The following is a 13,673-nucleotide window of genomic DNA, read 5'->3' as shown; positions in this document are numbered from 1 at the left end:
TGAAATGGTGTTTTAGTTTTGAAGATTTCATAAGATTCGTGACTGAGAACAACTTTATACAGTGCTCTTTGTTTCTTCTCTATTACATTTCCAGTGATGTTAATAAAGCCGAATTTCAAAAATTCTTCTAAATATTTATGTTTTGTTTCAAATTACTAAGGTTTAGCATACCAGTTGGCGACCCCCCCAGAAAGACCTTCGCGACCCCCCGGGGGGTCGCGACCCCCAGGTTGGGAACCCGTGACCTAGAGTCTAGCAAAAATTGTTGTTGAACTAAATTTACAAAGTGCTATTGTATTTTGGATTTTGCTTGAGACTTGTTTGAAAAATAAAATTAACCAGCGAGGTACACTTCTGTAACCAACTAGAACAAGTTAAATTCAGTATTAATTAAGGCTAACAGTTTTTTTAATAAAAACTAAGGTTTAAGAATTATTTGAGTTTTAAATAAATATAAACGATAAACAAACTCTAAATAAGCAATATTCAGAATAGACCCAAATTTTTACTTTAATAAAATAAAAAGTAATTTTAATTTTATTACCAGTGCACTTCTCTGTTGATATTTTTTAAAATTAATTTTGGCACATTGTTATAGGTTAGCTACCTTTGCTATTATTAAAGGGAAGTAAAAAACAAAAATTTCAATAAAACAAAAATGTAAAACAATTCTCTTTATCATACATGATTTGAAGGTAAGTTTAGTCGGGGTACAAGCAAGTGTTTCAAGACAGATATAACTCTTAAGTCAGTAATCGCGCATTCTACCTCCAGACCAGGGGTCTCCAAACTACGGCCCGCGGGCCGGATGCGGCCCGCAAGGTCCTCTCATCCGGCCCGCGGAGATCCTTTTGTCCACGGAAAAAAATGTCTGTTAGAGGTGGCTGAGGAACTTTGCCCAGAAAATTCAAAACAATTTTAAAATGTTGCTTTGGGTGCAAATACCTTTGCCCACCGTGTTGCAGACATTAGTGAAAACATCGTGACTCAAATAGCGAAAAATGCAAGCACGTTTCACTATTTTTTAATTGCAATGGATGAGTTGCTGGACAGCTGTTCCACCTCTCAACTTCTTGTGTTTATTAGAGGTGTGGATGAAGACAAGAACATAACACAAGAGCAGGCTTCACTACATAATATGTATGGCACTGGTACCGGAGACGATATATTCAATGAGTCAAAGAAAACATTTGCTGATTATAACCTGGACTAACCTCAGATACCTGGCTGTTGATGGGGGAAAGTACATGAGTGGCATAAAGAAAGGATTGGTTGGACAAGCGAATGAGAAAATTTTCTACAACCAATGCTCTTGCACTCTATTATTCATCAGCAAGCTTTGGGTGCTAAATATATGGAAATAAGCAGTGTACTGAATCCTGTGGTGAAGATGGCGAATTTAATATGGTCACATGGGCTCAACCATAGATATAGAATACGTGAAGAATAATTTGAGAGCAAACTTGGACCTCGAGTGTGTTGTCGGCCACCGACAGTGTTTCTTTCAGATTTTTTCTTTTTTTTTTTGGGGGGGGGGGCACTTGAAATGTGTATATATTTCTATGTAAATTATATTTTAATGGGGGGGGGGGCGGGGCGGTGGACGTTTTTCGAGGGGGGGGGGCTCCATAACACCGAGGATATGCCTTGAAGAAACTCTGGCCCCCGAACTGATATTTGATAGTCAATGCGGCCCTCGGTCTGAAAAGTTTGGAGACCCCTGCTCTAGACCAATGTTTCCTAATAAATGACGTCATACTCGTAGGGGGAGGGGGTCCGTAATTTTGTGACGGTGAGTGATGAGGGGGAGGGGGGGGGGGGGGGTTCAGATGGTGCGACGTCACACTTTTGCATTATCAAAATGCAATGTTAGAAAACGAATTTTAGACGTTATTTCGCGTTTTAGAAAACTGTTTTAATAAATTGTAGTAGGAATTGATTAAAATACTCTATGTTGACAGAGTTCAGACAAGATTTTAGAAAAATATCGATGTTTTAAAAAATGCAACTGCAATTTTGAGGGGGGGGGGGGGGGTTGTAGGCTGAGTTGTGATGTCATATTAGGGGGGGGGGGATCTGGCTTTTTCTGACGACGTGTGACGGAGGGGAGGGGGGAGGTACTTTTTAAATACAAAACGTATTTTTTTTTAAAATATATAGATAAAAAGTAAACGTTTTGCCTCCGAATATTATGTTAATCATGTTTAAAGATGTAAAAAGTATCCTATTTTCATATATATTGTTTTAATTAATTGTCTAATTCGTTAAGTTCATTGACTAGAAGTAACAGCCCGTAGTTGTGAACACATCCGCCTTCTATCAATCTATGGTCAGATACATCCAGTTGACATGTATTGTGCTGAAGGCTTATTTGTGGTCATAACGATGACTGTCGTATTAAACGGTTCTGGTCAGTTGTATAGTTATCATAGGGCAGATGAAGTAGAGTTTACATGTTTCTGTGACCAGTGACCACGACTTATAAAAGCGATAGTTTGCTCACCTTTACTTTACCTAACATGAGCCAGATGCTCATCAAAATTGGGTGGAATAAGGTCCAGGATTCGAACTCGAGACTTAGCTCTATCTCCCAGCCACGCCGTACCATCCGGGTATAACCCGTATTAAAAACGGATAATATCTCTGGATTCGGTATACGAATGTTAACTTTGAAAGAAATGTTACACCTTTGAGTCCTAGAGCAGTTTGAAGGGGGGGGGGGGGTGCAAATCGAAAGTTTGAGGGGGGGGGTGCAAATCGAAAATTTGAGGGGGGTGGGTGCAAATCGAAAATTTGCTCCCGAGGGGCGCGCCAAATTGAAAGTTTGTCCCCGGGCGCCGGGAAGGGTCGCTACGCCTCTGCCTAGAGCTATCGGTACTTATCTAAGAGTAAGTTTTTGACATGCTCTAAGAAGGTCGGCGTGGTCGAGTCGGTAAAGCTCACGGTTGCTAAACCGAAAAGTCTCGAGTTCGAACACACGGGTAAATGAGGCTCGTTTGCTGGGAACAGTCACTCTACTAGGAGAGACAAATCCAAAATCAAACAACTGCTGCCTTGTAGTTTTGTCTTGGTTGGACAAAGGCTATGGAAACAAATCCAAAAAAAAAAGCTTACATCGGAGTAAATGGCCCACACGGTGCAAATCAAGTTGACTTATTAACAATTATTAACATAACAAATAGATCTACTATTTAACTGTGATGGAGAGAAGCGCTTCCAACACTAAAATTAAGAACGAAGAAGAAGAAGGTATGCTTAAGAAAATAAAAACTATTTGAAAATATTTTTATTTACATTGACCATTTAGAGCAGTTAGTAACTGTCTTGAACTGTCATGATGGGTCTAATCTAACTTACACTAATATCAGTTGTTATAAATGTTTATATTACGTATATACTAGTATTATATTTCTTGACCTCACATACGAAGGGATAATGTGGTCAGCACTATGCCCAGCCGTTTTTACTTTATCTAACCCGGGTTTGAACTCGAGACTTTCAGACGACAAAATAGTGGCTACTTAAAAGCAATGAGTAGCATTATGTAAGCGACACAAATATTGCATGCAGAGTTTCTTCCAGGCATCTCTTCGGGGGGGCTTTTTTTACCGCCCCCCCCCCCGAACGAAATGACATGTATATAATTTATATAGAAAATATATACTTTTAAGAGTGTCCGCCCCCCCCCCGAAGAAAGTTTACCGCTCCCCCCCCCCCCCCCCCCCGAAGATTTCAAGTGCCCCCCCGGAGAAAAAAGTCTGGAAGAAACACTGATTGCATGCATTGTGTGCAAATAACCAAAACACCCATTAAATTAAAAAAACAAATTTTAAAATGTATGTATATAGGTCTCTTTTATATTAAAATTATTATGTTATTCAAGATCACAATGTATTGTGTAATTGTTTATTACGTCTAGGTACATTGCAATGTCAAACTATTTTAGAACTGTTTTGCTGTGATTTGTTTTAGTTACTTTCCAAGTTATAAATTTAAAATATCAAAGGGAAACTATCTCAAATATGTTACCAAATGTTATTAAATATTGAGAAGAGAATTTTAATTTCAATCAAATAAAATTTACTTTCATTTTCTGTTAATTAAATAAACAAAAATTAAAGGTTTTTTTTTTTAAGAAAATTATTATATTTTTTAAAAATATATAAGTTTTAATTATTATATAATTTTAATTTGAATAATGAACCATTAGCTTTATTAAAATAATTTTATAATATAAAAGAAGTACATAAATCATCAGTGTTGCATGCATCAATTTGCAGAGGTTGTAAACACTATTATGTTAATGACTTTAAAAAATTGTTTATTTATATGACTAGATTTGGTGGCATTGAATGCATTCCTTGTATGGAAAGAAAGAAGCATACATACATTTTTTTCATCATGCATTGTATCTGGAAACTTGATTAAAATCCTTTGTTTTTAGTCACATAAAAAAAAAAAAAAAAAAAAAAATATTATGTTAATGACTTGGCCTTGTACTTTTTCTGTAACTGAAATATCCTCTCGTTAGGCCCAGATACCAATGGCGCAGATGGACGATATACCCACTTTTAAGTTGGTTCTTGTTGGAGACGGTGGTGTGGGTAAGACTACATTTGTCAAGCGTCACAAGACTGGAGAGTTTGAAAAGAAATATGTTGCTACTTTGGGAGTTGAGGTCCACCCTTTAGTTTTTCACACAAGTAGAGGGCCCATAAAGTTCAATGTTTGGGACACTGCTGGTCAAGAAAAATTTGGAGGCCTTCGAGATGGTTATTACATTCAAGGTCAGTGTGCCATTATCATGTTTGATGTCACATCTCGCGTCACATACAAAAATGTTCCCAACTGGCACAGAGACTTGGTCAGAGTCTGTGAAAACATACCTATTGTGCTCTGTGGTAACAAAGTGGATATTAAAGACAGGAAAGTCAAAGCCAAAACAATCGTTTTCCATAGGAAGAAGAACTTGCAGTACTATGACATCAGTGCAAAGAGTAATTACAACTTTGAGAAACCCTTCTTGTGGTTGGCAAGGAAATTGGTAGGAGACCCCAATCTGGAGTTTGTTGAAATGCCTGCTCTCATCCCACCAGAAGTCCAGATGGATGCTGCTCTTGCTCGTAAATATGAAGATGAATTGAGGGTGGCACAAGAAACAGCCCTGCCTGATGATGAAGAAGATCTTTAAACAAACTTGTTGCCTGTTTATACGGTTAGGATTGCCCACTGTTTTAAGTTGCAACTCTGTTGACTGGCCGATTTATTTCAGTTTATTCCTGGGAGATTTATAGTACTATTGCACTTGGAATGTTGTATAGAATTGACTGTTTTTAAGACTCAAGTAAATTAAACACAGGAATATTGATGTGCAGATTTTGTGTTAAATGATCTGTTCTGTCATTCTCCTTATTAATGTTGTACTCATTGCATTTTTTCATCTCTCTCACTTTATTTACACTTTAGTTAGGATAAATTAAATTTCTAGTGTCCCAGAGATGATAGGAGGGGGGTCTCTGAATAGTGAATAACATTTGACATGGATTGCTGGACAGTAGACAGTAACATTTCAGTCAACTTTTATGTGATGTTTGTGTAGACACATGAAGAGCAATCCAATGGTTTTTGTGTGCTACTGTATATTTAACACAAACATAAAATGACATTTGTGGACTAAGGTATTTTTTTCTGACTTGTGTCGAAGTGAAAAATTGATGCTTTGAACAATAAAAAACCTTTTTCAAAAAAAAAAAAAAAAAAAAAAAAAAAAAAATGTTAATGACTTGGATACAACGCTTCTCGGCCTATTGCTAAGATCAAAGTGTAGTATCTGTTATGGATCTACATAAATCTTAGTCATTTGGTTGGCTAGCCCAGGGGTCGGCAACCTTTTGAGACAGAAGAGCCAAAAGTTACAATTTACTAAATTTCCAAGTTTTTAAAGAGCCGCCAACATTTTTATACTATTATTATTATTAATGTTATGATCTTTAATTAGGATTAGGTATATATATATATATATATATATATATATATATATATATATATATATATATATATATATATATATAAAACAATGTATGTGTGTTTGTGTGTGTGTGTTTATGTGTGTGTGTGTCAGTTTTTCTTTTATGCATTACTACACCTTTCATCCGATCGCCATGTAATTTGGGAAAATTGTTGAGAATACTCCTAGGGAGGTTAAGTAAAAAAGTTTTAAATTACGCAAGGGCGGCGCCCCAAGGGGGTAGAGGTGCGATTTTTATCTATATACGATAAAAAAAGTTACATGCGGTTCGACACAGTTTATCCGAGTGCCATGAAATTTTGGAGAGAAGGTGAAAATACTCCCGGGAAGATTGCTGCGAAAAAAAAAATTTCTTATGGGCGGCGCCCGGGTGGTGCATTTTTTGTCAATACACGTTTTGGCGCCCAGAGTTCCAGAGCGGCTATGTTAGTACTTGACATCCGTTAATCGGGCGTTCTGCATAGCGGGTAAGGGGTACTACTATATTCCGCGGCAAAACTGCAACAGACGCAACCGCCGGCGCTTCGTCCATTGGGCGACCCTACGAGCACTACAGCGCCTACATTGTTTTTTTTAAAAGGATGTACACTATAGACACGATAGGCAACAATACGTTCATTTTAAACAGCGCGATAGGCTATGGATACAATAGGTTGTTATAAATTGAATTTGGCGCGTCCTCCGGCGTCACTGCAGGGTGCGATTCGGCGCCCAGGGCTATCCCGTGAGCACTAAGCGCCTACCTTAGTTTTAACGAGCACCCTACAATACGACATTTGATAATTAAACCGAGCTAGGGGCTACGCGACGCCTCGGCGGTAGTGTTATCGGATTCACGAGAGCGCCACTTACCGTCGGTGAGTGATTAACGGTGATATTACGGTGAGTGATTAACTTACACTCAAGGCTTTCACACAGCACGCCATGGTGGTGGGCGCTAGTGCCCCGATAAATATGATCCAAACATAGGCATTCTTTATATTTAAATAACTCAGTTTTAGGAACCAAGGAAGTAGGTCTACATTGAAATATCGAGTCACTAAATATTCTAATAGAATAGCGAGTGTTTACTATTTATATTGATTATTATATCGTTCATTACAGAGTGTTGCAGACTAATACTTTTATGAGTTTTAAAAATAAAATAAAATAATTATTTTTATTTGTTCATCGAGCTGAAGAGCCGCATCTTGACATCAAAAGAGCCGCATGCGGCTCGCGAGCCGCAGGTTGCCGACCCCTGGGCTAGCCCTTTTTAGAGCTGGCTGCCGGGGTTGAGAAGTTGGTCACCGAGGCATCGAATGCAAAAGATCGTGTGGTGTTGCGCCCACACATCCCTCGATTGCACAAAGCTCTCGAGAAGAGTCACCTAGTACAGGGGTCGGCAACCTTTTGAAGCGGAAGAGCCAAAAGTTACAATTTTCAACATTTCCCTGGTTTTAAAGAGCCACTAACATTTTTTTATTTCAAATATTTAATTTTTTTATTAAGATTATTAGTATTTGTTCAAGGAGCTGGAGAGCCGCATCTTAATATCAAAAGAGCCGCATGCGGCTCGCGAGCCGCAGGTTGCCGACCCCTGACCTAGTACTTGTACTATGGTGGCTTTAATGTACGAGGGGCTGAGGTAGATTATGAATACAACGGAGACAGAAGCCATGAGTATGTAAACAGCTTTAATTGTTAACCGGCAAGGACGGAAGTACAATGCACAAGGGACATCACTCAAGATAACAATATTATAAATATAACTAATACAGAAGAGTGAGTTCCCTTGACCTCACAATTATTTCAATCTATTACATCCCTTTACCCTTAGAACACAATAACACATCTCTCAATAGAACAATTGATAGTATCCTAAAATCACCAATTATATTGTAACATGAACACTATGGTAGATTACATCCTTACAAACAATGCACAATATGCCACAACATAATCAAAATACAAAACAATAATGTCAAAGTCCTTTTGACCTTTAGAATCATAGGTCTAACTTATTTGGGACTTTGATTGTCCTGCTTGACCTTCTCAGTGGCTTCTGATTTGGTGACTCAAGATTCTGACCATCTGGATTCTCTATCTCAGGAGGTCTAGGATTTAAATCATTAACTCCAGAATTTACATTTTCTGACTCTAGACAACTTGGTTCACTCATATCAACAGAACTTGGTTGTGGAACACTGAGTTGGTGTGAACTGTTCAGATTTGGTGGGATTGACAGATTCACACTTATTATCTGCACAAGTTATTTTTAACTTTATAAGGCACAGGTCCTGTAGATTGAACAATTTGACCTGGTATCCATTTTTCCTTTCTCCCATAATTTCTTAGATACACATTCTTATTAACACCAAATTCTCTTTCAATGAATGTCTTGTCATGATTTAATGGAACTATTTTTGAATTGGCATCTGAAAGTATTATGCTGTTATTCAGATCCTTGACTGACATAGATTTCTTTGATTGATCAATTTTCTCAGGTAATCTGATAGTGCTTTCCTGGTAATCAAAAATACTGTTTATGAGTAATATTCTGGACCATATCACTTTGCAACTGTGATCCAGTATTTGAAGTGGGTGTATTAAATGGCAAAAATCTTTTTCTTTTGATGTTACCCTTTTAGTTTCTGTAAGTGCTAATGATGTTAACAAAGTTGTTTGATGATCACATTCCTTCTTACTAATGTATTCTCTTTAAATTAAAACATTTGAAATTGCCATATCACCATAATCATTTATTAAGTTACAAATACTTTGTTTAGGCAACTCTGACTGATGATGGACTGCATCTTCTCCATCTTTTATATTATCTTCACAAAGGTTTTTATTTCTTATTTTATATGGCTTTTAGTCATCATTCACAGACTCTTCAGGCCAACCATTCTTACAGTACTCATATACTTTTATTAAGCACTCATCTTTTTGTGTTTCTCTTTTAATATCATTCACATTTATATTGGAGTTATCCATGATAGTGAAGAGAACAAATACATCTTCTGGTACATAGCTCAGGCTTTGGTTTTTTTAAAGGTAATCTACTAAGACTATCTGCACTATTCTCAGATCCAGGTTTGTATTTCAATTCATAATTGTATGCAGTTAGTGTGATAGCCCATCTTTGAATTCTTGGTGAGGCATGCTCAGGTAGGGTTTTGTTTTCTCCAAATAAACCTAGCAATGGTTTATGATCTGTAAAGATGGTGAACTTCCTACCAAACAGAAACTTATGAAATTTCTTAACACCAAAAATGATGCCTAAGCCTTCCCTATCTAACTGAGAATAATTTTTCTCAGCCTGGTTCAAAGATCTACTGGCAAAAGCAATGGGTCTGTCACCCTTCTCATCCATGTGGGACAAGACTGCTCCTACACCATCTGGTGAAGCATCACATGTTAATATAAGTCTTTTCCCTGGGTCATAGTGAGTTAGTAAGGTGTCAGCAGACAAAGCCTCTTTTGCTGTATTAAAAGCAGCTTCTTGTTGTTTACCCCAGTGCCAAGTTGCATTTTTCTGTAGCAGCTTGTACAGTGGTGATAGTTTACCAGACAGATTTCCTATGAACTTTGCATAGTAATTTATCAAGCCCAAAAAAGCTCTTAGTTGTTGGGTATTTTCAGGTTTGGGTGCTTCTTTAATGGCTTTTGTTTTCTCAGGTTGAGGTCTGATGCCTTGCTTGCTTAATATATAACCAAGAAAACTAATTTCTGTCAGCATGAATTGACATTTATCTTTGTTTATCTTTAAACCTTTTTCACCAACAATTTTTAATACTTTATCAAGTGTTTTAAGATGTTCAGTGTCATTCTTACCAGTTATGTACACATTGTCAAAGTACACACAAACATTTGGAATGTCCTTAAAAATACTGTCCATGACAGCTTGGAAAATTCCAGGGCTAGATGATATGCCAAAACATAGTCTTTCATATTGGTAGAGTCCTTTATGTGTGTTTATTGTCGTATAGACTTTTGAATCTGGATGCAGTTCTAGTTGAGTGTAAGCATGACTAAAGTCTAATTCAGTGAATTTGTCTCCTCCTGCCAAATTCAAAGAAATTTCCTCAATGTTAGGTATAGGGTACCTATTTAGCTCTATTTGCTTATTCAGTGTAGTTTTATAATCTCCACAAATTCTTATAGAACCATCCTTCTTTAACACTGGCACAATGGGCGTTGCCCAATCGGAATAGTCTACCTTCTTTATAATGCCATTAGATTCCAATCTACTTAGCTCATTTTCAATTTTATTCCTCATTGCATAAGGTGGAACTCTAGCTTTGCAGTATCTTGGATTTGTGTCTTTAATGCTTAACTTCACTGTTCTATCATTTAGTAATCCTGGATTACCAAAAACACATTTATTTTCAGATATAACTTTATCTAGTGAAGTAAGACTAGATTCTTTTACATTCTTCAATGAACAAATACTCTCCCAATTTAACTTAAGATCACTTAACCAGTTCCTACCTAGTAATGGCGGTCCATTTCCTTCAACCACAAGAAGAGGAAGTTTAACACTTTGACCATTATAACTTACATGAACCATACACTCTCCTATTACCGGAACATTGTCACCAGTGTATGTTGTTAGACACTTGTGACATGGTTGTAGAGGCACTGATCCTAATGTGACAGCGTCAAAATCTTTCTTTGTTATGACTGTTAGAGATGCTCCAGTGTCAAGTTGGAAGCTGATGCTCTTACCGTTGATATTAACTTGTACATTGATGGGAGCATGACTTATTGATTTAACAGAGAACAGGTTGAAATCCGGCTGCAAATCAATTTGAGCATTTTCACAGGTAGAGTGGTTCATTGGTTGGGTTAGGTAGTCTTGGTGAGAGTTAACATAGTGCTGCTTTTGGTTGCGGTACTGTCTTGACTGGCTAGATTTAGCAACAGACGAAGACCTTGCAAAGCAGGCCTTGGCAATGTGACCTTGCTTACTGCACTTATAACAAGTTGCAGACTTGAACTTGCACCGATGAGATGCATGGGGACCTTTGCATCGATGACATTTTTGATAATTATTACTAGATTTAGATCTAGGCTTTGAACGAGCAGGCTGTTTAGCATAAGTTGGAATGCTCTGATGGGGTTGATGTTTATTGACTAACCTGCTGTTTACTGCATGGATCTCTGAAGGTGCTAAAGATCTCGCCGCATCTGATGACTGCTGGAATGACATTGCAAGTTGTATTGCTTTTTCCAATTTTAGATCTGACTCGAGCAGCAACTTTCTTTGAATATCAGGGCTGTTTACACCTGTCACAAACTTTTCACATAATCTGTCAGACAGCGTGTCTCCGAATTCACAAAATTCACTTAAATGACGTAAAGCAGCCACATATTCTGATATTGACTCGTTTGGTTGACGAGTCCTACTGTCAAATCTAGCTCTACATAGAAACTTTGATGGTACAGGCGCATGGTGGTCTGTTAGCAATTTGCTCAGCTCGTTAAAGCTCTTGGTATCTGGACTAGCTGGTGCGCATAAGTCCTTTAGTAGCCTGAATTGTTGAGGCCCTATGACTGTTAACAAAACAGCTCTCTTTTTGGCTTCTATCGTCACGTCGTTTGCTTCTAGGTAAAAGCTTAACCTCTCTAGGTAATCTTGAATGATTTCATCATTCGCATCAAATTCTTTTATTTGGCCATACAGCGCCATAATTCTAGAAATAATTAGCTAATAAGCTCTAGCAAACCTCTTTTTTGCGTAAGTAGGTGCTCTTTCTAGTAGATGTTTATCCTCGTCGCCAGTTGAGGTAGATTATGAATACAACGGAGACAGAAGCCATGAGTATGTAAACAGCTTTAATTGTTAACCGGCAAGGACGGAAGTACAATGCACAAGGGACATCACTCAAGATAACAATATTATAAATATAACTAATACAGAAGAGTGAGTTCCCTTGACCTCACAATTATTTCAATCTATTACAGGGGCTAATAATCAATTCTTTTCAGCTAGACGACGCCTATCTAGGAGCAATCTTAGGTAGGATGTTCCGTCCCAACACAATTGAACCTATACTCAAAGCTCTATAGGAATCAATAAAAGAAATTATAAAGAGAAAATAAAGAAGCAAAATTAAAAAAGAAAATAAAGAAGCAAAATTAAAAGAGAAAATAAAGAAGCAAAATCATTGAAGATACTGAAAGGCAAGAAAAGATAAAATGAAGGAAAGTAAAGACATTTTGAAACAGGAAGTAACAAGAATCAAGACGGAAAAGCAGATTCAAGAAAAGGAACTGAAGTCTAAAGGCAAGAAAGTAAAGACAAGAAGAAACAAGAATCAAGACGTGAAACTGATTGTACATTGTATGCTATTTCATGTAATTTTCATGTAATAAAAAGGCGACTTATCCGCACAGTGAACTCCTTGCTCGAGTAGAGTAAACTGTGTGGAGGGAAAATTATAAAAAAAAATAAAAAAATATTAATGACTTGGATGAAATGACCCCATCTCTTTCTTTCAACAGCCTTACTAATTTAACAAATCAGCATTCCAGATCTTAGTTGTTTGAATTGTCTATTCAAATATCAGTTTAAGTTTGGATTTTCACAAATATTGAGATTTTCTGGTCTATTTTTTATTTTTGTTAAATGATTATATTTGTTATGTAAATAAAATGTACACAATTTCTATGTAATTTGTTAATGATACCAATAATAAACTTTTTTTTGATAATAAAAGTCATTTGATGTTTCCTAAAAAAAAAAAAAAAAAAAAAAAAAAAAAAAAAAAAAAAAAATAAAATATTATATTAATGACAATTTAGAGAAACCAAAAGAAAACATATTATGGAACTGCAAGCAAAATTTGAAGAAGACAAGAAAAAAGTTCGAGAGATGAAACAAGCCAGAAAATTTAAACCATACTAATGTTAATAACAAATATTATTTTGGCAATTTATTTATGTAATGTAACTTGCTTTATTCTTATTAAAAAAATAAAATATTAAAAAAAAAAAATTTGACTGACTGTAGAGCCGGAATAAGTCGGGAATGCAAAGTGAAAGATAGCTATCACAATGAAGAAAGCTACAAGAACAGCACTATTGGATAAACTTTATTTTGGACAGTTAGTTCTTTAATGGGAATAACAGTTGCAGGATGCACTCTACTTTCTTTCCAAATATATACCTATTTTCATATGTGAGACCAGCCAAGCAGGAAGGGCGCAGAAAAATTCGGGACAAATAAATTGCTTTAGAGAAGCAAGAGAAGGAAGAGGAACTCTAGCATCGACAGAAAGAGGCTGAGAAAGTTTTACAGTATTAATGTTATTTTTTTCTAAAGCTTAGTGTTGTTTAGTGATGAGAGAACAACAGATGGTATATACATTTGGTGAAACTTTTTCCAATCACTTAATCTAGGAATACCTTTAACTTAAACTGCTCTGTCAGCTATAAGTATACTTAGTAAAATTCCTCTTCAAGTATTAAGTTAAATGTTAGGTTTTTGTACCTACTAATATCCTGTCAAAAAAAAAAATTTCACAGGAACGACCGTTCTAGAAATTATTGTGAAAATCTTTTTGTTTAAAATATTTAACAGGGCTTGTAAACGCATACATTTTTTCCCCATAATTTTTCATGACTAATTATTCATGTATCATAAAGTCAGTGTCAGACT

The 13,673-nt window shown here is 36.5% G+C and overlaps 2 protein-coding genes across 3 annotated transcripts in view; one reads left to right on the top strand and one right to left on the bottom strand.

Annotated features, from left to right (window-relative positions):
• Nucleotides 1-13,673, bottom strand: part of LOC131958542 (forkhead box protein K1) — a 38,328-nt gene that overhangs the window by 14,407 nt on the left and 10,248 nt on the right. The gene's annotated exons all lie outside the window — the stretch shown is intronic.
• On the top strand, nt 4,497-5,368 carry LOC131958543 (GTP-binding nuclear protein Ran). The gene has a single exon (XM_059323630.1). It carries the CDS (start codon nt 4,544-4,546, stop codon nt 5,189-5,191), a length of 648 nt encoding a protein of 215 aa, XP_059179613.1. The 5' UTR covers nt 4,497-4,543; the 3' UTR covers nt 5,192-5,368.

This window comes from Physella acuta, unplaced genomic scaffold, assembly GCF_028476545.2.
Source record: "Physella acuta isolate Inbredline_101_S28 unplaced genomic scaffold, ASM2847654v3 ptg001333l, whole genome shotgun sequence".
Classification (NCBI taxonomy): Eukaryota; Metazoa; Mollusca; class Gastropoda; family Physidae; genus Physella; species Physella acuta.
This window is presented reverse-complemented; position numbering and strand designations above follow the sequence as displayed.